The sequence below is a fragment of the Rutidosis leptorrhynchoides genome, chromosome 8 (genome assembly GCF_046630445.1).
Source record: "Rutidosis leptorrhynchoides isolate AG116_Rl617_1_P2 chromosome 8, CSIRO_AGI_Rlap_v1, whole genome shotgun sequence".
Taxonomy (NCBI): domain Eukaryota; kingdom Viridiplantae; phylum Streptophyta; class Magnoliopsida; order Asterales; family Asteraceae; genus Rutidosis; species Rutidosis leptorrhynchoides.
In genome coordinates this window covers 312,986,907-313,014,861 of record NC_092340.1, presented here as the reverse complement: position 1 = coordinate 313,014,861, position 27,955 = coordinate 312,986,907, and the positions used below count along the sequence as shown (strand labels likewise).

Sequence of the window (27,955 nt, the reverse complement as noted above, 5' to 3'; positions counted from 1 at the left end):
CTATGTTAATGTGAATAAGTGTGTAATGTGATGAGTTAGTGATATGAAAGAAATGATGATGTGATGCTAATGTGGCAGTGTGTTAATTTAAATAAGTAAGTCATGGTTGAGAATGGTCTAAGAGAAGATGAGATAAATAACTAAGTAAATAATTATAACGATAATTCTTAAAATTGCCACATCAGCACTATAAGGTCTCTTTTTATTCGCTCTACTAAGTGAGTCGACATCAAACGTCGATTTATTGGCGGCACTATAAGGTCCTTTTTTCCGCTCTATTAAGTGAGTCACAGCAAGCGTCGATTTGATTTGATTAATTACAACAATGATGGTCACGCGTGTAACATCCCGTGTTTTTCCGTTAAATTTAATTTTAACACCGTCTTTTTTTTTTAAACAAAATCTTTCGTATTTAAATTAATAGTTTCCGTGAGTAACGTTCATTATATTCCCGCTATTTAATTTTGACATCACCCGTTTACTCGAGCGTTTTAAAAATATTCGTTTGGTTAATTCCCGCACCCGCTTTGAAACTTGAGGGACTAAACTTGCCAAGAGGGCAAAGAGATGACTAGGTCAACTAGTCAACCTTCACCCTCCTCCATTCAATCACCTCCACCTCTCTCTCTTTCTCTCTATCAAGAACACACACACAAACACCCAATTATCAATCATTCATCATCTAAATTCAATCTTGGAAGCTCACAACAAATCCGATTACATTTTCGTGATCCTCTCTTCATCCTCTACATTTTGATACAAACTTCATCTCGTTTGGGTAACATTTCTAAAACTCTAGATTTCTTTAAATTCGTGTTTTTGACTTGAAATTGTGTTAGTTAGTGTCTATGGCTCGTGTATAACATGAATATATGTTTTGTTTGCTCGATTCGTTGTTTTGAGTAACTAGTTTGAACATTTGAAATGGGTTAGCTTAATCCTTGATTTTGGATGAGTTAATGTTGTTAGATGGTTAAAGTGCATGTTTTAATTGTGTTACTAGTATCACTGGCTTCGTTTTGATGCGTAGGTTGATTAAGGAAACTTCAAAAACATGAATATTGATTTTTGCGGATTTTGGTTAGGGTTTGATAGACTTAAAACGAGCTTTTGATGTTTCGAATGCCATGAAATGTTATTAGTAAGTGCTTAGTTGTAATGTATGCTTCATTACCTTCAAAACGGCATATCGTATGTGTAAATTGGATTCCCGAATCATAAAATACGTTTTACGAACTTGAAACTTTGAAAATAAACCTTTCTTGATCAATTGACGAGTTTTCGGTTATTGTAAATGATGTTTTTGATTAATGATATGTGGTTAGTTGTATTCCTTGTCGAAATAGCTTTCCGATGATATAAAATACATGTTCTAATTGTTTGCGGATCATAAAATGTGAATGTTTGTGTTTTGGTTCGTGCATACTTTGAAAACTGACCAGAATTCTCTGGCCAGGTAGTGGCGCGGCGCGCCACATCCCCGCGCGGCGCGCAGAATCGCCTGGCCAGATTCTGCTCACTTTGGCGCATTTCACGCGAAATGTTTGACTAGCTATCGACATCCGATTCACATGAAACTTGTTCTAATATGCTTATATATGAATAAAAACCTCAGAAAAATAGTTCGGGACCGAACCCGAACGTGTTGACTTTTTCGTTGACTTTGACCAAGTTTGACTTTTAGTCAAACTTAACCAAACTTTTATACAATCATTCTAACATGCTTTTATACTTGTTTCTTGTATGAAACTTGACAACGTGATTCACATGCTATACTTAATCGAGTCGTAACGAGCCATAGGACTAATTGAACACATTTCACCCGACCTTGTGTCGTAACCGGTTAATTGATATAACTTACTTGTTTAGGTCAAGGCTAAGCAACTTTCATGCACACGTTTACTTGTTGAAGTACATTTATACTCGTGCACTCGAGGTGAGATCATAGTCCCACCTTTTCAACAACTTTTTATACTTTTAAATTGTGGGCTGAGAAACATATACTTTGTTACATTTTGTACTACTTACTTTTATACTTTGAACACAAGTACAAGGAAAACAAACATTCCACAGCGAGTTAGAACAAAAATCCTCAATTCGATTATCATTAGTTACACTTGCAGGGTGTAAGCGAGAACTTATATTGTGTGGCCATACGGGTTTGACAAACCCTCATTACGGACGGTTCGCTACCGTCTACGGATGAAATATATTTTCGGGAAACAGTGTATGTTCTAACACTATTGTGATGGGGTTCTATGGAAGGAAACGTTAAGTCTTGATAATTGGGTGCTCGCGAACCAACTTTTGGAATGCAACTTTTGGATGATCAATTTATGGAAATACTAAATCTTGTGGTTCAAAATATAACTTTTACTAATACACCTATGATTTCACCAACGTTTTTGCGTTGACAGTTTTCTATATGTTTCTCAGGTTCATACTTGGCTATTTGATACATGCTTCCGCGTACACTCATACTTGCTTGGGGTCAAGCATACATGCATACACTCTGATTTTTTGCTTGGAGTCAAGATACATACATACATACGCTAGGGATAGCACTTTTTGGATTCAAACCTTGGTCTACATATTTACGCTATTTATAGCAACTGTGATTTAAACTAATTATGTCGCTAAATATTTCATTTGTACTTTATAACTTTTGTAAACTTAAACTTGTTGTCGATCCGCTTGTTAAACTAAACTTTGTAAGTCTTGTACTTTTCAAATGAATGCGACATAATTTTGGTCAAACGAGTCTCATATAGGGACTACGACCACGTAACGGGACCTAAGTAGTCGGCGCCGTCAATGACGATTTGGCCGGGTCGCTACAGATGGTATCAGAGCGTTGGTTGTAGGGAACTAGGACGTGCATTAGTGTGTCTAACAGAGTCGTTAGGACGCATTAGTGAGTCTAGACTACAACCGGATAGTTAGCATTTGCATTCTGACATACATTTGCTATAGATAGCACTTACTTGACTACTTGTGCATTATACTTGAATCATTCTTAGGCAAACTTTTTAATGGTACCCAACCTTCATCCTACGAACTCGTATTCCGCCACTTTTTGGTAACACACGTAAATTCATGATTCATACACGTATGGATGACGACGACTTCATTAGTCACACTTGTTCGGGAACTCTGTCTCCCGGATTGTTATTTGCCACCGTTTCAACTTACTATCGGTTTCCCACTGGTGTTTCTTACTATCTACTTTTTAGTGTTACTACCATCACTACTCTAGGTGAGTATCGTCATCAACATTTATCACTACGGTTGCGTACTACTCGTTATCATGACTCGTTACTCTTTTCATACCTAAATACATTATTGTTTGAATCGAACCGATTTGACGTTAACAATCGTTTATACACTTCCCACGGGGAAACGCTTCCTTAGATTTACAGAAATTCTTTCGATTTAATACGAGTCACGTTTGAGACGTCGTTACATTTTGTTCATTTTAGGTCTTCACGATGACACGAACTTGAATTTATAGAGTGATGTGGGAATGGAGGTATGAGTTAGCGTAATGTAACGACACTCGATCAACGTGGTTATATTACGGTAAGACATACCAAAGTTCTAGTGACACGTGATGGTGGTTAGACTCGATCAACCTAAACACCACCATGTGCCATGTACATGACTTCATCTTTTCATGTTTGGACATCCGAAAACTCCGAGAATATTGATAACAACCATACCGGGGACACCCCTTCGACTTTTGTCAAATTATATTTATGCTTCCGAATGAATTACCGATTCCTCTCGACTTCAACCGTATGTTACACGTGTATACTATCTCGTCCTCGCACAGTCTTATTGACTAATTACGATTTACTCGTTATGCTCGCACCGAGGCGGAAACTTCTTTTGCATCACCCTCGTACTCCCGGTTCAGGAGGTCCTTATTCTAAATTCCCAGTGGAGAGAGACTCTCCACGTTATACTAGTATTCACCTCGAGGGTGAATAGTTCCGACGAACGTTTTTCTTTCAGAAACCGATGAGGACTTGCCCCGACGAACGTTTTTGGAAACTGATAAATCTTCCGCGACGCGAATTTTCTTGAGAAACTTGTCCTAGCTAACGTTTTCAATTCCTAGCAAACTTGTTCAATATGCCTTAGGGAAATGTACCCCGTTTCGGATCGAGATCCTCGTTTCACTTCTAGATTTTGGAGTACCTTACAAAAAGTCTCGAGACCGCGTTTAGACATGAGTACCGCGTACCATCCACAACCCGACGGACCGAACAAACATGCGATTTAAACCTTGGAAACCATAATACAAGTTTGTATTACCAACTTTAAATTTACTTGAGAAAAGTATTTTCCTTTAACCGGATCCTCGTACTACAATGATTTTCATTCGAGTTTTAACGTCACTCCTTTTGAAACCACATGTGACCGGAAACGTCATTCTCCTTTGTCGAACCAAGTAAACGATGATCAATTCACCGGGGCCGAGGTTATTCATGAGCAACCGAGAAAATTTATTCATATTCAGGTAAAACCCTACGCGACTCGTAATCACCAAGAGCTACGCCGATGTTAGACGTAAACATTTCAAATTCCACGTGGGAAACCGCGTCACGTTAAGAGTCGCACCTTGGAAAGGTACAATCCATTTCGGGAAACGTAGGAAGCTAAATCCGCGATACTTTGATCCTTTAAATTCTTGGGGTGTTTTGGACCCGTCGCTAACCGTTTAGACTTTTCCGACTCATTTTGGGTCTCCGTTTATCCTACATTCGATGTATCAACTCAAAGACGTGTTTTGCGAAACGAGAACTTGTTATCTCCTTTGATGAACTCACTATCGACGATAACCCTCACTTCCTAGGAGGACCGGTTGAAACCATAAATCGTGAAGCCAAACCTTAAAACAACACATGATCCCGACCGTCAAAATTCGTTGAAATACCTTAGAACGTACTTCTCCCTCATTCGTAGAATTGGCAACACAAGATCTCGAGGAAGATTCAACGACTACTACTTCCAACTAAATTTCGGGACGAAATTTCTTTTGAGGTGTGGATAATGTAACATCCCGTGTTTTTCCGTTAAATTTAATTTTAACACCGTCTTTTTTTTTTAAACAAAATCTTTCGTATTTAAATTAATAGTTTCCGTGAGTAACGTTCATTATATTCCCGCTATTTAATTTTGACATCACCCGTTTACTCGAGCGTTTTAAAAATATTCGTTTGGTTAATTCCCGCACCCGCTTTGAAACTTGAGGGACTAAACTTGCCAAGAGGGCAAAGAGATGACTAGGTCAACTAGTCAACCTTCACCCTCCTCCATTCAATCACCTCCACCTCTCTCTCTTTCTCTCTATCAAGAACACACACACAAACACCCAATTATCAATCATTCATCATCTAAATTCAATCTTGGAAGCTCACAACAAATCCGATTACATTTTCGTGATCCTCTCTTCATCCTCTACATTTTGATACAAACTTCATCTCGTTTGGGTAACATTTCTAAAACTCTAGATTTCTTTAAATTCGTGTTTTTGACTTGAAATTGTGTTAGTTAGTGTCTATGGCTCGTGTATAACATGAATATATGTTTTGTTTGCTCGATTCGTTGTTTTGAGTAACTAGTTTGAACATTTGAAATGGGTTAGCTTAATCCTTGATTTTGGATGAGTTAATGTTGTTAGATGGTTAAAGTGCATGTTTTAATTGTGTTACTAGTATCACTAGCTTCGTTTTGATGCGTAGGTTGATTAAGGAAACTTCAAAAACATGAATATTGATTTTTGCGGATTTTGGTTAGGGTTTGATAGACTTAAAACGAGCTTTTGATGTTTCGAATGCCATGAAATGTTATTAGTAAGTGCTTAGTTGTAATGTATGCTTCATTACCTTCAAAATGGCATATCGTATGTGTAAATTGGATTCCCGAATCATAAAATACGTTTTACGAACTTGAAACTTTGAAAATAAACCTTTCTTGATCAATTGACGAGTTTTCGGTTATTGTAAATGATGTTTTTGATTAATGATATGTGGTTAGTTGTATTCCTTGTCGAAATAGCTTTCCGATGATATAAAATACATGTTCTAATTGTTTGCGGATCATAAAATGTGAATGTTTGTGTTTTGGTTCGTGCATACTTTGAAAACTGACCAGAATTCTCTGGCCAGGTAGTGGCGCGGCGCGCCACATCCCCGCGCGGCGCGCAGAATCGCCTGGCCAGATTCTGCTCACTTTGGCGCATTTCACGCGAAATGTTTGACTAGCTATCGACCTCCGATTCACATGAAACTTGTTCTAATATGCTTATATATGAATAAAAACCTCAGAAAAATAGTTCGGGACCGAACCCGAACGTGTTGACTTTTTCGTTGACTTTGACCAAGTTTGACTTTTAGTCAAACTTAACCAAACTTTTATACAATCATTCTAACATGCTTTTATACTTGTTTCTTGTATGAAACTTGACAACGTGATTCACATGCTATACTTAATCGAGTCGTAACGAGCCATAGGACTAATTGAACACATTTCACCCGACCTTGTGTCGTAACCGGTTAATTGATATAACTTACTTGTTTAGGTCAAGGCTAAGCAACTTTCATGCACACGTTTACTTGTTGAAGTACATTTATACTCGTGCACTCGAGGTGAGATCATAGTCCCACCTTTTCAACAACTTTTTATACTTTTAAATTGTGGGCTGAGAAACATATACTTTGTTACATTTTGTACTACTTACTTTTATACTTTGAACACAAGTACAAGGAAAACAAACATTCCACAGCGAGTTAGAACAAAAATCCTCAATTCGATTATCATTAGTTACACTTGCAGGGTGTAAGCGAGAACTTATATTGTGTGGCCATACGGGTTTGACAAACCCTCATTACGGACGGTTCGCTACCGTCTACGGATGAAATATATTTTCGGGAAACAGTGTATGTTCTAACACTATTGTGATGGGGTTCTATGGAAGGAAACGTTAAGTCTTGATAATTGGGTGCTCGCGAACCAACTTTTGGAATGCAACTTTTGGATGATCAATTTATGGAAATACTAAATCTTGTGGTTCAAAATATAACTTTTACTAATACACCTATGATTTCACCAACGTTTTTGCGTTGACAGTTTTCTATATGTTTCTCAGGTTCATACTTGGCTATTTGATACATGCTTCCGCGTACACTCATACTTGCTTGGGGTCAAGCATACATGCATACACTCTGATTTTTTGCTTGGAGTCAAGATACATACATACATACGCTAGGGATAGCACTTTTTGGATTCAAACCTTGGTCTACATATTTACGCTATTTATAGCAACTGTGATTTAAACTAATTATGTCGCTAAATATTTCATTTGTACTTTATAACTTTTGTAAACTTAAACTTGTTGTCGATCCGCTTGTTAAACTAAACTTTGTAAGTCTTGTACTTTTCAAATGAATGCGACATAATTTTGGTCAAACGAGTCTCATATAGGGACTACGACCACGTAACGGGACCTAAGTAGTCGGCGCCGTCAATGACGATTTGGCCGGGTCGCTACAACGCGCTTCGATGGGAATGATTTTAATAAAAAAAAATCATGAAAAAAATGAGAAGTTTGTACAATGAAAACAAATGTGAACCGTGAAAAATGTGTACCAACAAGAAAAATGTACCAATGAAAGACGAGAATAGAAAAATGTGTACCAACAAGAAAAATGTGAACCGTGAAAAATAAAAAATAGTAACGGAAAACATGAATAGAAACTTGTACCAATGAAAGACGAGAATCCCTCTTGTATTTAGTATATGTGATAATAATTAATCCCCGGGTTATTCTTAGCAAAGTAAATTGTCACTATTTTTCTATATTGTAACAACAATCTTCATTAAAACACTGCCAATGGGGTCCGCTCCCATCTTGTCTTAACCTTGTCCTCAAGGGCATCAATGCAATCAGTGGTGTGTGATATTTTGATCGCCTTGTCCTAACCAGGCTTGTCGTGGATTATTTCTTAGGATAGCATATTGTAGCACGAACACTCGAAGAGAGGGTATAAAATTACTTACTTCTTTGTATTTTTGTATTTTGGTGTTAACACTTATACATTAGTTTATTTAATTAATTTGTAATTTGATGAGGTCATGTCCTCGTAAAGAAGTATGTCATTAATGTTAGTGTTCACGTTTTTGAGAGAAACTGTGAAGAAAATGCTCATCTTATAGTCTATCATGGTGAGAAAAGATGTCATTGTTGAGATTGATATAACTGAAACTTTTGAATTACATTTCATTTATTTATAAATATACAATATAAAATATATATAAATATAAATACTGTTGTTACTTTGTAGAAAGTAGTTGTCTCTAATTTACCAAAGGCGTGTCTGTAGTTGTCTCTAATTTACCAAAGGCATGTCTGACACGGAGCTTTAAACTTATAACTTTTATGAAAAAGATATTATCTAATAAAAAATTTCGTTTGATTATAAGAACTCAAAGCTTTTAGATTGAGGGTAAAGGCGAATAGAACTAGCGTTTGAAAAAAAAAAAAAAATTCTTAGCATTTTGTCATTTTCCTATTTACTTTAAGAGTTCCAACTACTCTATCAAACACATAAATACATATATACAAAGCTAATAACTACCGGCTACTAGATATCAACTACAAGTTACGGCTAGTTTTGACAAAGATATCCAAGTTTAAGTTCAATATATATGATGATATAGCGGAATGCAGCAGCCCCAATCCTTAGTAATATCAACTTTGAAAGCTACACCCACTTGATTTAGATGTTCTAGTAATCTAGTAAAAACTACTCCGTAGTTAGAAAAAAATTAAAATTACAACAATTTAATCAAACAAAGGACAGACAAAAAGAATTATCTTGATCAAACATTTAAATAAGATGTTTATGCAACATCATCTTATTCTTGTCAAAACATCATGATCTAAGTGCCAGCATAGATATAACAAAAGAGACTACAAAGTTAAAGTGAAGGTGGCATCACGAAATAAGCAATCGCACACTTGCAGAACTCCAATAGCAGACCAAAATCTCATCAATGGCAGAGTGAGTTAAAATTACTACCTCTATATAAAGGCGAGTGCAATACAACCAGAAACTGACTCAACGATTAATTGGAGTGTGCATACGCTCTACGATCTTGTTAACAGCATCACGAGACATTACCAATGTGTCATGCAGAAGGATGCTGTACACATTCAAACCCTGCAACAAGATGAAGAAATTGTTCTTATTAAATCCATTCAATAAAGACTTGAACCATCTGCGTAATAGTTAACTCAGCCAAGATTCAATGTTGTAAAAGTCGCGAGTCGGGGACGAGATGGGCGTTGACCAATGTTGACTTTTAGTAATAAATCAATTATACACACACAGGCATACATACATATTTACACATTCTACAGGGCACAAAATCTAATTTTAAAAAATATTACAGTGATCAACTTTGACTTTGACCGACTCAGCCCAACTTTGGCCGACTTTAACCCATCTTTTAGCGTTGACCGACTTTTTAAGCGTTTTTGGGAGAAACGGAACGGGTTAGTCCCCAAACCAACACGTCGGCCGACACAACTGACGTTTACAACCGTGCCAAGATCCAAACCTGTTATCATCAAAAGCTTCTACTCTCAATAAATGAAGTAATGGTGCTCACATGTTGAGTACCGATTGATGGAACGATAGATTGAGAGGTGAATAATTATGGAAAATGATTGACAATTATAAGAAAGAAAAGGTAGCTTACAATAGAGGGAAGAACATTAACATAATGTAGGTTTTGGGTGGCCAGTTTTAGCTTTTCATCAATGGGACCCCCATCCACCAGTAGAAGCTTTTTGCTATCTTCCATTTGATTGGCATAAGTCACAATATTCTTTGTTTTGTGATCCGGGAGCTCAAAATCATCAAACACCAAAAGCTGCATGTTTTACTTGTTCTCATAAGTACAGACTCCAAATTACATAACCACAAACTTTTCACATACAAGGAAAAAAAAATGAACTTAAATATTTACAGATTTGACTTTGACTTTTTAAGTAAATTTAATTACCGGGTAAAAAGTAATTAAATTATTTTAATAAAAGTGGATGAGATATCAATATCAATATAGACGTATTAAAAAAATATGTTTTCTATAAACCCCTATATATAAGCAATTAAGGGGCAAAAGGTCACTTAACCAATATACATCTCTGCTTCTGTAAACACTGGTTATATCGTCAACTTTCAAAACTTACCAATTGAAAATCATTAAACTCCTCATTTATTACTCTCAATCATAAAATTCTTAATAATTTTCAGTAAAAAGTGCTTCAAATACAAGGGCAAAACCGACATTTCATCAATCTATATTAAAACTAAGAAGAATTGTCAAGGGACAATATTTATGAGACGGGGGAATATATTAGATGTTATTCATAAATCCATTGTTACCATAATGACTAATGACCTTATCATTTTGTAATAAATCAACTTATATAAGGTATATAAACAACTACTCCCTCTATCCCAAAAAATACCCCACCTTACAAATTATATGTGTGCCCCAAAGTAATGTCCACTTGCATAAAATAACTATTAAATATAATTAAAACCTCAATTTACCCTCGATTATTATTTTTAATCATTTATTTCTTTAAATAAAATCAGTCAAACTTACTTAAATATATTACCAAAACTGACATTTATCGAACATATAATAAAATCCAACAAGAATTCCTAGGGGACAGTTTTTTCGAGACGGAGGGGGTATTATGCTAAGAGCTACTAACAGATTCAACTTATTAGACCCATTTCCCTGTTAGTTAAGTTTCTATATCGTACCCGTTTGATCCACTAACATACAAACAAACAGGGTGTTTTCACATGAACGGGTGGAAATACCTACCCATGCTCACCACTGTTGATAAGATTAAAGATCACGAGTTATGTGAATAACAATGCTCGGCAGACAACATGGAGAAACACGGGCGAGAAGAAGACTTACCTTGCCTTCGGCTGCACGAGCAGAGAGAGCAATCTTAAGGCCTAGTCGCCTGACCTTCTTGTTGAGCTTATGTTCATGGCTACGTGGCTTTGGACCATGCATAACAGCACCATGCCTAAACTGTTGTCCACAACTACCATACATTAGAATATCCAAAAAAAAACAAGTATACAATAGACTAAAAAATATGTAACACTGGAAATTACCTGGGGTCCACGCAATGTTCCGTGTCTTGCACGACCAGTACCCTTTTGGCGCCATGGCTTTCTTCCAGTACCACTCACTTCACTTATAGTTTTCGTAGAATGAGTTCCCTATCAATTGTCAAATTCTCAGATAACTGGAAAAATCCATAATTTTCATAGTATTTTATGCGGGAAACGTGTAGATAAAAAAAAAGGAAAAAGGAAAAAGTAAAACCTGTTGTCGTTTTGCAAGTTGCCATCTAACAACACGGTGAATGATATCCTTCCTGATTGGTAGATCAAAAACATCGCCAGCCAACACCATCATTCCTTTGTCTTCATTGTGAAAATTTGTGACTCGGATCACAAGGTCTTGTAATTGCCCTGCGTTAATGTTTTCAGTAAACATATCAGAATGCATACAGTTACATCAACCTGAGTTAATAATATTATCTTTAGCAAGTGTTTCCTAGTTGATTATTACTGAAGAGTATTTCATTACATTTGATTATAGATAAGTCATTCCATTAAACCATGTTTCCATTAAAAAATATGTATATGTTATGGGATATAAAGACTGCATATTATATACCTATAGTACGTTCGGGGGTTATAATCTGTTTCCTGGATAGTAGATCAGATGGAAATGAGCCTTCACCCGACTCTGAAGTTAGCATGGTAGACAAACCTCGACTGCCCACCAAAGGAAAGCGTGCCTGCATTAAAAGTAGGAAAACACTTGTTGTTACTATAACAAAAATTCATTCATCCATACAGTAAGAAACTTTGAGTACATACCAGATCAACTTATCAAGTAAAAAGACAAAGCTACTAACTTCTTGAGATGAATTCCATGAGAAGTTACATCAATGTGATTACATACAGCATTCTAACAGTATGTATACTAAAAACTAGACGAAAACTGGATCATACTACACATTCATTACGTGCTATAGCTGAAAATAGTTAATATCAGGTAATAAGAGGAGTGAATATTAGTAAAGCATATAACGCCTTGTCACACCTAACTACCAATAGTAAAAGTACAAATACAAATTTTGCAATGCAAGCCAATTGAAACTAAAATAAAACAACATTTAATCACAGTAAATGTTAAAGAAAACAACATTTAATCAAAGTAATTGTTAAAGAGAACACCTGAACAAAGATAAATAATAGACATGATTTACCTTTTTCAAAATAGAATATTCCATGGAAGACTGCGTATCACCAATGTCATGATTGTACAGAGCTACATTCAGAATCATAAACAAATAAGCCCCCCGATAAAAAATGAGTCTCTGAAACTGTGAAATCAACACAGTATACGTTTCAGGAAGAAGAAAAAAATGTATTTTCTACCATTAGAGAGAATGTGGAAGGATCGACGCAAAACATCCTGATGTTTATTGCAATGTAGTTTATAAGCTGAACCCACGGAGCGCAACAACGTTCTGGAACACGGCAAAGCCATGCTGCAGGAAACAAAAAAGCAGAACGATTTATTATTCTATTATTAAAGACCTGTAAACAAGTTATAAATAAATCACAGCTAGTGATAGTACATAAAGACTACTACTAATGAGTGTGTTTCATTCCTTTTTCTATCTTTGATATCTTTAGTAACGAATCGGTATTAGTTATTCATACAAAGAAGAATTGAATTGACCTCACGGTGTGCTGTATATTCGATTATTTTGATTGGAACTAGCATATATGTATCTAATCATGTTCAGAACAATTGATACATTAAATTTTAATAGCCAGTAGGACAACCAATATCGAATCGGTCTGTACCTAGCTAGACGAAATGGATATAAAATGATTAATAACTGTAATATAAACTACACAATTATTTAAAATAGATACTGATAAACTATTAAAAAGGTAATGACATATATATATATAAAGTTATAACAAGAACGATAAATCATAGAGCACGATATACCAGAAGACGTACAGTATCGCGTAAGTGTGTGAGATTAGGGTTTAGTGCGATGAACAGAAAGTGAAAATGTTAGGGTTTTATAATGCGTCCGAGCAACCAAGAGAAATATATATATATTATTATATAATTATATATATTTTACATATATAAGAAAGACGAATAGATGTACACGTGTACCTGGTATGGCGGCAAGGAAATATGGAACTTCAAGCTGCTGCTAAACCAGGAACGAGGTTTAGGGGAAGATGATCTGTAGTAATTTTTTGTACAAAGCAGGGGCAGAAGGGTACATAACGCAAACTGTATCTAATTTGTAAATTTGCATTTTCAGTCCCTTATCTCAAACTCGTGAACTTAACTGACACAAAGCTTATGTTAACAACACTCAATTTTTTGGATTTAGCCATTTGATAAGATTTATGAAGAGTAGCAGCTTAACATAGCCCTAAATTTAATGGTGAGGTTTAAAGAAGAAAATGACTACGGTGAATATATAGACACCTAGAGACGAATAAAAGAGATCAAATGTTTTGTGAATTTGAAAATAAACATAGAACTGGAGATTTCCGAACAAGTTAACATTTTAAAATTCACGTGTGTCAAAAGATATTAGTGGTCTAAAAAAAGATATGGTGTGAACTAAATGATTGAGACAACTACACTTGTGTGTTGCATACTTGCATATAATTAATGATATAATTTTCATTTAATTATGTTTGTTTCTCACATTTTTGAATTTTCATGGAATTCTCAACTATACTTTGATCTGACGTGGTCTACCAAACCAAATGTAGATAAATGTGGTAAATCAAACGGTTTGAGAAATAAAGAAATGAGCGATTGAATGGGTATCAATGCTTTTGTAGACAATGTCATTGTGTCTTTTTTTACACTCAACTGATGTGGAATACAATAATTAACTTTATTAATATCAATTGTAGGGAAGACTCTTCTGTCTATTTTAAGTTTTAAGATGTCACTGTGTATTAATACACTACTCTTGTTATATAGTAGTATTTATTTATGCTGAATGAAAAACCAATGAGTTTTCTTTATAATATTATCAATCATCGATGCATTAACAAAACATAGTTTTACGTATTTGTTTTTTATTTTTAAATGCGATTATAAATAGTAGACTACAATGAATGAACTTAGGTCAATAATAGTGATCTTTAAAACTCAACATCAGGCTACCTTTGAGGTTATGTCATTTCATTTATAATGTAATATTTAATTAAAATATTAATTAAAAATAATACTATTGTGTTATAACTATAACTTTGATATCCACCAACAATAAAATCTTAAATTTAACAAATATAACAATTAACTGGAAGTTGCACAAATTAGGGTTACAATACCTCTATTGGGCATGGCATACTGCAGTTCAAGATGTTATAATTACAACACATTGGCATTCAACCACAACCATGACGACTTATGGTAAGTGAGAATTCAAAGGGTTTTAATCGAAGGCTGGAAGTGATAAGTGCGTTTCATCGGGTTAAATAACGCTAATAAACGAAGGGCGAAGTTAAAAAGGATAATCACCTCTCACGTGATGTGAATGTGAAATGATTTAACAAACCTTTTTAACGGCTGTTAGAGATAGGGACCACCCATATAACTTTTACAAATCAGGGTGATCATCCACGTAAAAAAAAGTACAAAGATACTATATGAACTATGTTTTTTTTATACGCAAGCATAATAATAATCAAACTCTTGAACGTGAGATATGGCGTAAATAATTTTTCATTGAGTGGTTCAAGTCTCAAAAAACATTTCACCGGCACTCAACCCTTCTCCCCTCACTCCACGAGCCAAAACAGCCCCTCTAGGCTCTAGGTGCTTTTCGTGGTTAGCGAGAGGGAAAACAAGACTCGTCCTTTATTACATCTAGCGATAGCTTTTTTTATATAATGTATATTTCATAATTTGGTGATCGACACACACCACTTTTTGATCCATTTACACTTTGTCTCATAATTTACAGTTATATTCTTAAATTAATCTAGGGAGTTGAACTTATATTATTATTCTAAATATAAATATAAATTCTAAGTATAATAAATAAATAAAACTATAATAATAAATTAGGTGTAGATGGATCAAAAATGGTAGGAGATTACCTCCTAATTTTATTTTCACTTAGTTTTATATTCACTTAGTATTAGTATTCCATTTAAGTATCAAACACCTTGTCAAGCCATTTCATTTCATCAAACACCTGGTCTACACAGTCATTTTTACCCGATTATTATCATACCAGGAGCAGAGATCACACAAGGGTAATGGTTCTCCCTTTAGTGAAACTCGGAACACTTTTATTGAAAACCGTAAGTAAACCCATTGCTAGCAGGCTCAAACAACAAGCTGCTATTCACCCCAAATTTCGAACTTCCATCATTGGTTTAGCGCAGGTATATAATTGCTTTCATTACTTCACATTTGCACCGATCATTCGTTTCTGTATGCTATTGATTGATTGATTGATTAAACTTTTTTATTCTATATTTTATTGAATTTGTGAACTAAAAATATGATACGTTAATAATACGGTACAAGGTTTAGCTATCGCGTTTTATTATAGTTGGTTGATTGAGGTTTAATTGTGTTAAATCTCTTGATGTCTATGATAAAAGTTAGGTGCATTGATGTTTGTGAATACTTTTTTATTCTATAATTTTTTTTTTTTTATTTGTTGATCATGATGTTCAAGCTACATGTGATGCATTACCTTTCATAAATCAAACCAGTAAGATTGTGCTTTGTGCTAGCACTGCTAGGTGTTAATAAATGAAACCAAGTTATCATGTATCTAATTTTGATTGTAAACAAACGGTCAATCGAACACGTGACCTAAGCATTTTACGGACAAGGTATGAGTAAATCAATCTTGGACAACATATAAGTTCAAGTATTGTTGCTTGCCATACTTCCTTTCGGTAAAAACAAGTTTCGAAAGTAAACCAAATAATCGTTCAAGTTCATGAAATCTGTCTAGAATCAAGTCTCAAGTAATCGACATGAAGGTGAGTGGCAAAGTCTGGTTCAACTAACGAGTAGGTCGTCGTATCTGATAGAGCGTTCGGCCAATCGTCGGAATGTGTATGAGATACCATAAGGGCCTAATATCTCAATAGCACCTTTGTCTAAAGCTTCAAATGAAATTAACACATGGGATCTTTTCATAATAGTCTTTTATCTCAATAAATCACCAATACTAAAATCATCTTTGAAGCCTTTGCATCCTTCAGCTGTGCCCTTTATTTGAGGCTATTTTGTTGTCCTTGGTCTAAAATCTTAGAACATCCAAAGTTAAATTATTCTTATTGTTTTAACCTCTGATTATTTTGAAAGCTGCAATATGTTAAATTTCTAGATTTTTTAATAGATCGATATCAACTTGTGTGTTCCTTTTGGTGTTGTGTCGCAAAACAGGCAAACCACAGGCTAACGACGAACATACAAAGACGGATTTACGGACATGCAACAAACGTTGAAATCCGGCCGTTGAATGAGGAGAAAGCTGTTCAGGCAGCTGGGGACCTCATTAGTGAACTCTTTGTCTTCTCGGTATACTATACTCTTCCTGCTATTATAAATTTAATTTAATTTCCATGTTATAAACAATTGTTGGAATTATTGACACTTTACCGATAGTTAAAGACTTGGCTATGGAGCTCTTAATGCTATTTATGATTTATATAATTTTGAATTACTTTGTGTTATTTCGATTAGGTCGCAACAGCCGCACTTATATTTGAGGTGCAAAGAAGTGCTAGATCCGAAGCTAAAAAGGAAGAAGCCCGCAGACAAGAAATGGAGGTAATTTGTTCCTGTGTATTTTACTACTACTTTATACTACCACAAATCGAAAAGGACTTAATTTAGTTTCATAGTATATGTTTTCCTGAAAGCAAAGAGCTTCATGGCTCTTATTTGTCCTTGAAGAAACTAATATTATGAACCTGAGGCAAGCTAAGCTTGGAGTAACATATTTTCAAATTTACAGTGACCGTTTCAGTGCGTTTTATGTAGTATAATATCAATATCATCTCTTAGAGGTGTTGACTCGACCCATTTTGCTTATGAACGGCTCAATTCGGGGTGTGTTTTATCTCTAACGGGTCAAATTGAAAAATGAAGCAAAATTGCTTTAAAGGAAATGGGTCAAAAGTCTCCCGGAATGTTTGCAAGTACATAAAAGTTTTATAATTCTTTTATAATTCACATTATAATTATAATATTATACTACTATTTGATGCACTCTAATTATTTATAAACAAATACAAAATAATTTCAACCTAACTTAATTTGTTTTAACCTATGACAAACTTACCCGTTTGGACCCTTTAGCCAACCATATCGACCCTCCCTTTTTGCCACCTCTAGTATGAAGTGCAAAAGATTAGGCGACCTGAGTTGCTTTTTTTTTATATTGTTTATTTTTTTTGAATGGCAAATTTTCGCATCGAATACTCTCATTTGCGACCCACACACGCTAGGTAGGAAACTCCAAGGATTGACCCGGGTTGCTTGGCAACTAATTGCGGGTTCCGGGTTGCTTGGCAACTAATCGCGGAAAAATCTTGGAGAAAACCTCCCCATTATCGGAATTGAACCCGGGTTGCTTGTCAACTAATCGCGGGTCCCCCTTACTAAGGCTTGGAAACAACTCAGGCAATACCTCGGTGTTTTTTTTTATATATTGTTTATCTTTCTGGGCTATAGGTTATGAGGCAACGAGACGAAGATTTAGCAAAAGAAGTGGAATGTCTGAAACAAAAACTTCAAGAACTTGAGCAGCTTGCCAAAGGAAAAGGACTTGCGGGTGTGTTAAACTTTTCAAAAAGCTCTACCCAGACTCCCAATTCAACCAATCCAGCTTGATCTGACCCTATCCCTGTTTTTGGTGCAACCATGTATCCTGGTTCGAACCCAACTGTTGCAAATGATGGTCTTGATTATGGACCACATGCAACTTTTAAATATCTTGTAGTAGGTGATATTGGTGGTTACTACACCTAATTAAAAAGGTATCGAGTGGTATGAGGTCTTGTTTATTTTATTAGGGAAGTTGCAAGACTCGGTTATGTTATTATAGTGTCTTGTTTTGTTACTCAATACCAAAGTTAACGTCATATGTTGGTGGGTTAATAGATGGGTTTGACAGATTTGTGAAATGTGCTTGATTTTTGGTTGAGCATGATTATGAGATGTAAATCTAAGACCGCTGACAACATTAGTTTTGTGGCGTCGTCGTCATAATTAGGCTCCTTGAAACTTGAAAGCAATATGATCATCACAAGCTACGAACTTTCTCTGAAGATTTTTGACGTTTATATTAACTACAAAAAACATGATCTTTATGCTTGAATTAGCAGCTTTGTAATTCGAGGTTGGTTTAGTATGTATACAATTTCCATCGTTTCTCGGATCTCGGGAGATCGTTTGCATATTTTTGGGGAGATATCGTCATCTCGGTAGATCTTGGAAGTTGACTTACGTTGAGTTTTTAGTTTTTTTAATATAAATATATATAAAAAAAAGAGATGTTTATTTATAGGGGGTCATATACTTTTTTTTGTCTTGATGTAGACTATATGGTCAGAAAAATACTATTGTAGGCTATATGCCCACAAAAATACTATATGCCCAGAAAAATACTATTGTAGACTATGAACTTGAGAAAAGTGTGCTAATGTAAACAAAATGTAACCGGTTACCTGCTAAACCGGTCATCTTCATCAACAACAGCAAAATCCTGCAGAATCCATGGCGGTTTATGGTGGTGCAAATCGAAAACACCTCAAAACTCGACCAAAACTTATCAAAATTTGTAGTTAGCTGCGGTAGATCATTCTAAACATAAACCCATTGATGGATTTCACAAACACATAACCAAATATGAGAAATGGGTCGATTTTAGTAACGATTTTTTTTGGAAAAAAAAATGCTAATAACTCGATTTTGTTGATGTTTTAGATCCAAAATCTTCACAAAATTTGTTTATCGCTGCTCAATTTTATCAAATTTCACTTTGAAAAATTTTGTTCATCGTGTTCTTTTAACAGCAGGTTAACAAATTAATTGTGTTTACATTAACACACTTTTTCAAAGTTTATGGCCTACAATAGTATTTTTTTGAGTACATGGCCGACATCGGGACAAAAAAAAAAATATATGACCCTTGAGTAGCCTTAACTCTTATTTATATACATTTTTACGAGAATTTACTTGAAAATATGAGAAATGAGCGAGAAAATCTAAGAAATGACGAGAAAATCTTAGAAAATCCGAGAAATGAGCTAGAAAACCCAAGAAAATCGTGGCTTTGACTAAATTTTACCCCGTTGACCGAGAAATCTCGCGAGTTGAACATCTCGTCTCGGTTACCTTCCAAAAATGAGATCTCGGAGAGAGAAATAAGGAGATTTACAATACTGATTTGGTATACTTTAGTTCATGCAAATAAGTTGTATGGTTAATTTTGATTTAAGAAACGTGAAAGAACAGTTCAGTTCGCATTTCCAACCAAGTATAACGAACTACATACCAAGTTAACGTCTTGTGCAGGCTAGCAGAAACATAATACTATACTGATAAAATACTCGGAGCGATAAAAATAGATACTTTGCAACAGACCTAAAATACAAATTTGTTTATTTTTAATATTTATACGATACGATTAGGTCATTAACGAGTTCCCAACCTAAGTTCACCGTACGTTCCAATTCATATAATACAAATCCATTCATCATACATACTACTTGGTATCTAATTGATATCAGATATCACCAAGCTTTCACATTTAGCTTCTAAGCATCGTCATCTTCAACAGGGACCCCATCATCATCAACAGTGTTAACACGTTCACATTCATCAATCCATTCGCTATATCTGTGCATGTTTTTAACATTCAACCATAAGAGATACGAACATGGATACAGGAAGCATGATGACAGGTCAAGCGAATTTGATTTTTTTACTATTTTTTTTTTTTTTTTTTGAGAGCAGTCAAGCGAATTCGATGAACAACAATTCATGATCTTTTATATTATCAGGTTGGGTTGACCCACAACCAGTTTTTTGTACATTAGATAATGCACCATAAGATATAACTAGAAACTGTTTTAAGTTGTATGCATTAAAAAATACAATTAGTGATTTTCAATCCGCGTAACCCAAATGAGATAAAGCATGAGCCACATCGACCCACTCAAACAAATGGGTCAATATTACCACCCTAAGCATAACAGTTGATGAAAGAGGGTGAAGGGGGTAAAGACTGTCACACTTACATGTCTATTGGTTCTGTCAAAGCTGCAAGCAAGAAAATAAACGAGAGTGGTTACTAACTGATAGTAATAATAATCAGAAAAAAAGGAATAAATTTATGCTATAGTTAAGATTTTCATCATCTATTTCGAAAATGTCATAAAAAACCGCATCTTGATGGCCCTCAACAGCAACAAAATACATAAAATTGAGCTACCACTTTTATTGCTTACAGATAAATTTGTATGTTCCAAAACAAAAGTACCTGTGATAGTAGTACTGAAATTCTCCTGGCATATTCTGCAAGATGCTTCGCCAATCAAATTCTTCATATCACTGAAATCAGACAAGCACCAAATAAGATACCATTTACAAAAAAACTCTAAGCTTCAATCCAAATCAAGGGATCCAATTTTTAACATTTAGATACCAACTTTTGAGTAACAAAAAAACAACATAATAACTAGGATGGTGTCTAATTTATAAACATAAAGAGCAGATACTGAATCCTCAAAAAAAAAATACGTACATGCGACATTCAACACTGGTCCCATGGTTGCAGAAGGGACAGCTAAATACAGTGTCGAGTTTGTCCATTCGCTTCCTAGGTGCAGGCTTTGCTCTTGACTTCCTCTTTCCCATTGTAAAGGCGACTTCCCTGAAACCAGAACCATCATCATCAAATCAGATTTGTCATCACAAAATTACTTAGACAAAATATACGGCACTAATTTTATGATAATATGCCGAGTATCTTATACAGTGTATCCATTTTCATATGTTATACTGTATAGCTCTATAGAATGTGAATACTGTGCGGTTACAGGCTTAATGTGATAGCAACATATCTTTTACAATACCATTTGCCTCTTGATCGTAATTCGGCCCTTTTCTTTCATTACGAAGACTTTCATTCAATAAAAAACAAAACTTTAAAGAGGTAAAGCCACCAAATATCCACAATTGTTGTTACTTCTTATGCATTCAAAACTTTGATTAGTTATGAATGAATCTTCCGACGACATCATACAAAATCACAAAAACCTCATTGAAAAGCATGCTCTAAACTCACCAAAGTACTAGATAAATAATAATATTAACTTCTATATGTATATATGCATCAACAACAAATATTAGTTAAAACCCTAACCCTAAACGACCTTAACAACTAACACAATTGCAGCAAATTCAATCTCTACAAATATTAATCAAAACGTTAGTGATCTATTCACGTTCAAATAAAAAAGCGTACAGCTTTTATAAAAACTGAACTCATAAACACGAACTTACTTGGCGGTTTAATATATCAATCTAGCGGATCTTCAATCTGCAAAAGGAAAATAAAAATAAAAACAATAAAATTGATAAACTTTAGAAAATTAACCTCTTTTTTGAGACGAATCGAATACTATTAATTCAATGGAAAGAATATTTACCTGATCGAATGAATACGAGTTGACAGAACGAATGATTTTGCCAAAGAAACGCAAATTGGAGGAGGTATACAATGAGGTCGGTCTGCGAATAGGATTCAAGACAATATATTACAATATAGTCCTTTAACTATCATTAGACAAACAATTTATTACCTTATATTTTAACATTAGGACATTAGGTCACGGATAGTATAATGTATTTTTCTACTTTTTATAGTAGGGGCTTTGTCGTTTAATATAGCGTTTAATATTTAATTTTAAACTCATTAACTTGAAAATTGAACTGAATAGAAGTCATAAAAATCAAACTATTTGATTAAGTTTTCAAATTTGAAGTTAAGTTTCAGTTCAATTTTCAGTTTTACTTTTTCGAATTCAGTTTAATCGAAAAACCGAATGTCAACTAATAATATATAAATTTATCAATATATATACTAGAAAATTTGGTTTTAAATAAAAAATCAAAATTAAAATAGTTTTGTAATAATTATTTTGGTTAGAATGATTTTTGAATTTTTCAGTTTTAATCGAAATCGAACCGAATTTGAATTCGCTTTTCGATTCAATATCAGTTTGAAACTGAAATCATTTTCGATTTTGGGTTCAAAATTTTTTAAACCGAACACATAGAATTGAATAAATAGAATTTGTGACAACCCGAAAATTTTCGGCCAAATTTAAACTTAATCTTTATATGATTCTGACACGATAAGCAAAGTTTGTAATGTTGAGTCTAGAAAATTTTGGAACTATGTTCATACATTCAATTACCCTTTTAACTATGCTCGACGATTCACGAACGAATATATAAATGGATATGAATATATATATATATATATATATATATATATATATATATATATATATGTATATCAAGGTTCGAAATTATTTTTGTAAACAATAGTAACACCCATTTATTGTTTCGTTTGATAAATAAATATTATATACAAATTTATATTTTTCTAAACGAAAATATATATTTTACAATGTGATAATGCATAGAATTGAATTAGATATAAAACGTTTTGATATTATTAAATATATTTTAATAAACAACGAGGAGTTGATTTATAGAAGCAAATGACCAAATTACTAAAATGTATAAGTTATACTTTGAGTAATATAGTTTATTGATAATTTAAGATTATATTTTGACAAAGGTACGAATCACGAAACGTAAAGTACAAGTTTTCTAAGCATACGAAAATACATTCGAGAAACCGGAACTGAGACATTAGTCGAGCGTAAACGTACGAGTCATTGGACCAAAAATTAAAAGTCAACTATGCACGTAAATATAATATAATATATAATTAATTAATATAAATTATATATATATATATATATATATATATATATATATATATATATTATAAAAATATGTCGACAAACAAAACAACAACAAAATTGTGAGCTGGATTTTGGGGCCATGTGATCGCATGAGAAATAGGCATAAAACCCATACGATCACATGACAGTCAGGATTCAGAAACATTCTATAAATTGGCCAGTTTGCTCGACGCGCACACACACACATATCCTCACATATCTCTGCTCACTTTATATATATTTATATTATTATTATTATGATTATGATTATTATTATTATTATTATTATTATTATTATTATTATTAAGATTAATATTATTATTAATCTTATAATTAGGAGTATTATTATTAGTATTATTATACATAAAATACTACGACGAGGTCATGAGCAAGTTATTTTCAAAACAAGCTTTTCGAGCGGGATAGAGCTAAGGAAATTATGGGTTATAGCTATGGAGGTTATGGGTATTGCTTGGGGGTTATGATCATGAGTCAAACGTCAACCTAGTGTTTATCATCTCCGTTGCGTCTACGTACTTTCCTACAATATTGAATCACAATATTGATACGTGAGCATTCATATCTTATCCTTTATATATTAATAGTGTATCCATGTCTAGTGCTCGAGTATATATGTTTATGCACGCTTGTATGCTTTAATTTTGTCGTTAGATAGTTTATGATGAATCACGAATCTGATACATATGTTATTGATAAAAGGTATATGATATGCATGTCATTGGAAAGCTGTCGAAAAATTAATAACTTTTCATTTAGAAATCGCGTGATTTCGATGAACGAATTAGAAGATATGGTCAACTGAATTATGATTAACATTAATTGAAATTGCTTTCGAATCTGCATTTGATATTTAAACAATTTATTTATAAGATTGATAAATTGGATTTTTAAATATTACTAAATGAGTAAATAAATTTCTAAATAAGGCACGTCTCGTTTTGATAAACAATTGTCAAAGTTGACTGTCTTATCATGTTTTAAAGCTTTATAAACACTATAATCTGATTTTACAAGTATTGAAAAACTATGTGAAATAATAAATCATGTTCGATTGCCATGATAATTCAAATATAATATAGCTCCTGAAATAAATAATATTTTGAGTTTGATAAACCATAAATTCGTTCAATTATCAAGACTTATACTATGTTAATAAACATGTATAGATTTAAAGATCATATTGGGTCATATTGACTTTTGAATTGACTTTTGTTAACTTCTGCGTGTCGGTCTCGAGCATTGGGATTGTGATACACTATGACCTGACCTAGCTTGTTAGACATGTATTGACCAACATATGTTCTCTAGGTTGAGATCTACAGTTATTTTGCATTCCGAGTTTCGATCACATTTCGATGAATGACCTTATTTGCAGCTAAGGTGAGTTTCATTTGCTCCCTTTTTAATTGCTTTTGCAATCTATATTTTTGGGCTGAGAATACATGCACTTTATTTTAAACACAATGGATACAAGTACATACTTAAATTCTACACTGAGTTTGAACCGAAAATCCCTTAGTTTTGGTAACTAGTAGCTGCCGATTATAAGAACTGGTGGGCGCGAATAGTTGTATATAGATCCATAGGGCTTTACATCCCTGTCTGTTTCAGGTATAGAAACCCTAGCCTGAACTATAAAACAGACGTATGCTATTTGAGTTTAGTACACGTTGGTTTGCGTGTATTGTACATGTTGGTTGCATGTATGTTAAAACAGGGGTACTTATTATATAGACGTTAAAGTTTAGTTACCAGGGTGCTCAATCTTGTAGAATAATTTATTAAACGTTTCTGGATGAAACAACTGAAATTTTGTGATCCACCTTTATATACAGATCATGCGCAACAGTAAAACTATGAACTCACTAACCTTTGTGTTAATACTTTTAAGCATATTTATTCTCAGGTTCCTAGAAGTCTTCTGCTTTTTGCTTATACGTTATACAAGCTATGTGCATGGAGTCATACATGCTTTATTCAAGAAAACTTTGCATTCACAAAATCATCACCATGTATCTTATTTTGACTGCATTATCAACGGATGTAGTATTGTAAAATATTATATACGGTGATTGTCTATACGTAGAAATTATCAGACGTCGAAAACCTTGGATTTATATATTCATTTATGGTGTGCCTTTTCAAAAGAATGCAATGTTTACAAATCGTATCATATAGAGGTCAAAACCTCACTATGAAATCAACGAATGATGTATTCCTCCAAAGGGATTTGGAAGGATCATCATAGTTGGTATCAGAGCTTGAGGTCATAGGGAACCAGAATTTGCATTAGTGTGTTTAACTGGTAATTGTTAGGATTCATTAGTGAGTCTGGACTATGACCGTATCTGTTTTTACCGAGTTTTGCTTATCATTTCTTGTCAGAAATTACATGCTTATCTAGACACGTTTTCCTGCATTTATTGCATAGATAGTGAATGGACAAATTTTGTATCTTAAGCATATCTATTACAGTAAACTCTGTCTTACACTTTCCGAAAATTTCTCCGTAACTTATGAGATTTTGATATTATATATACATATGTAAATTATGTATCGGATAATACCAAACTAAATCCTATAATCTATCTCAAATCAAAATCAATTCCCTGATTATACAAGATGGATCCCGAATCTAGTTCAAATTCCTTAAACTCCGACAGCTATTCCGATATGGATATTCACTGAACTCCGAAGACAGTGTAACAGGAATGGATCAACCAATCAGCCATCACCTATTCTGGATGAATTGGGTATGGGTTCGTAGCCTACTTAATCATTGGAGATAGGAAGAAGGTGATCATTTCCATCTACCACATTGCCCTCTTGGCGATGAACCTGAAGCACTTACCGGTGAACCTATCCGAAACACCATTTTCTCTCTCATTTCTAGATTATCTCATCATGATTATATACTATCTCAAATTCTAGATCTTATTCATCTGCTCGTCCGAACCGACAATCACCTCGGTGTAATAGAAGAAGTCAACGAGCTTCGCGCTCGAGTAGTGGCTCTGAAGAATATGGTGCAAAGGTTATAAGCACCAGCAGCATCACCGGCATCAACAGTACCACCATCATCAACACCAACAGTACTATTACCACCATCAACAACATCCACATCCCATGATTCAACATCACAAGATGTTCCACGAGCATCAACGTCTTACGCACCATAGATACCAAGGATCTAACGACCCGTCCTAATCCATCTGGACGAATACATTACATTTGGTTACATCGCGAGGTACTTGACCTCTATATGATACATTTTACAAACATTGTATTTGTTTTTAAAAGACAAACTTTCATTTCATCGAAAGTTGACGGCATGCATACCATTTCATAATATATCCAACTATAATTGACTTAATAATAATCATGATGAACTCGACGACTCGAATGCAACGTCTTTTGAAATATGTCATGAATGACTCCAAGTAGTATCTCTAATAGGAGCAAATGCACAGCGGAAGATTTCTTTCATACCTTAGAATAAACATGCTTTAAAGTGTCAACCAAAAGGTTGGTGAGTTCATTAGTTTATCATAATCATTCATTTTCATCATTTTAATAGATCACAAGAATTTCATTTCCAGTTTTCATAAATATACGTCCCATACATAGAGACAAAAATATCATTCATATGGTGAACACCTGGTAACCGACATTAACAAGATGCATATAAGAATATCCCCTATCATTCCGAGAAATCCTTCGGACATGATAAAAACAATTCGAAGAACTAAAGCATCCGGTACTTTGGATGGGGTTCTGATGTGGTAGCGGAGTGGTATAAAATAGTTATTAAATTTTAGCAGGAAATACTATTAAATACGATACAATTTTACACAAGTTATTTATTTATTTATCGAGTGGGATATACTTAAACCTTGCTACAACACTTATAGGCAGTGTACCTAATCGTATTATAGTATAGTTTTTAGTAAGTTCGGTTCGTTCCACAGGGAAAGCTCGAGAAGTTTAACGCACACTAAATAGAAAAATATATAAAAATATATAAATATAAAGTAGTAGTAGTATTATTATATAAAAGGGGGGTTTTTACCGTTTAATGACCGGTTTGTCGATTTTAAAACTTTAGTCGCAGTTAAAACCAAATGTAAAATATTAAAAATGAATACAAGACTTAAATTAAAGCATAAAGTAAATAACGATAATGAAATTGCGAATAATAAAAGTGCGATAAAATAAACTTGCGATAATTAAAGAGTACGATAATTAAAAGTGCAATTAAATAAAATAACAATAAAAATGCGATAATTAGAAGTGCAATTAAATATAAAATAAAAGAAATTAAATATGAAATAAAAGAATTATGCTTATTTAAACTTCCGTAATCATGATGTTTAACGTGTTGATTTTAGTTTTATGCCCATGGGTTAATTGTCCTTTGTCCTGGATTATTTAATATGTCCGTCTGGTTTTTGTCCATAACAGTCCATCAGTCATAAATATAAAGTGCGAGTGTCCTCGTCAAATTATTCTTATACCCGAAGTTAAATATTCCAACTAATTGGGGATTTAAACTGTAACAAGATTTTAATACTTTGTTTAATAATTACACCAGGTTGTCGACTGAGTGTAACCCAAGGTTTTAATATTTTGTTATCAATTATACCAAGTGTCCTTTGTACATAATTTCACCCCTGTTTTAATTATTCTAGTGGCTATTAATCCATTCCCGTGTCCGGTTAAATGAACGATTATTCGTACAT

At 33.9% G+C, this 27,955-nt stretch overlaps 3 protein-coding genes across 4 annotated transcripts; 1 reads left to right on the top strand and 2 right to left on the bottom strand.

The window, feature by feature from the left end:
- Positions 1–8,953: 8,953 nt before the first annotated feature.
- LOC139862566 (uncharacterized) lies at positions 8,954–13,409 on the bottom strand. Of its 2 annotated transcripts, none has more exons than XM_071851183.1 (9): positions 13,321–13,409; positions 12,558–12,670; positions 12,386–12,447; positions 11,788–11,911; positions 11,431–11,579; positions 11,217–11,324; positions 11,011–11,130; positions 9,769–9,942; positions 8,954–9,227 (listed from the first exon to the last, which is right to left on the bottom strand). In XM_071851183.1, exons 2-9 carry the CDS (start codon positions 12,667–12,669, stop codon positions 9,126–9,128), a joined length of 951 nt encoding a protein of 316 aa, XP_071707284.1. In that variant the 5' UTR covers position 12,670; positions 13,321–13,409; the 3' UTR covers positions 8,954–9,125. The 2 variants fall into 2 exon arrangements, with proteins under 2 accessions (XP_071707284.1, XP_071707285.1); XM_071851184.1 differs by lacking the exon at positions 13,321–13,409 and adding an exon at positions 13,156–13,173.
- Positions 13,410–15,367: 1,958 nt separating this feature from the next.
- LOC139862927 (OPA3-like protein) lies at positions 15,368–18,382 on the top strand. The gene is made up of 4 exons (XM_071851552.1): positions 15,368–15,569; positions 16,591–16,725; positions 16,891–16,977; positions 17,884–18,382. Exons 1-4 carry the CDS (start codon positions 15,441–15,443, stop codon positions 18,040–18,042), a joined length of 510 nt encoding a protein of 169 aa, XP_071707653.1. The 5' UTR covers positions 15,368–15,440; the 3' UTR covers positions 18,043–18,382.
- Positions 18,383–19,770: 1,388 nt separating this feature from the next.
- Positions 19,771–21,950, bottom strand: LOC139862510 (transcription elongation factor 1 homolog). Its single transcript, XM_071851124.1, has 6 exons — positions 21,867–21,950; positions 21,721–21,757; positions 20,960–21,088; positions 20,696–20,766; positions 20,454–20,475; positions 19,771–20,052 (listed from the first exon to the last, which is right to left on the bottom strand). The coding sequence occupies exons 3-6, from the start codon at positions 21,070–21,072 to the stop codon at positions 19,971–19,973; spliced, it is 288 nt and encodes a 95-aa protein (XP_071707225.1). The 5' UTR covers positions 21,073–21,088; positions 21,721–21,757; positions 21,867–21,950; the 3' UTR covers positions 19,771–19,970.
- Positions 21,951–27,955: the final 6,005 nt, after the last annotated feature.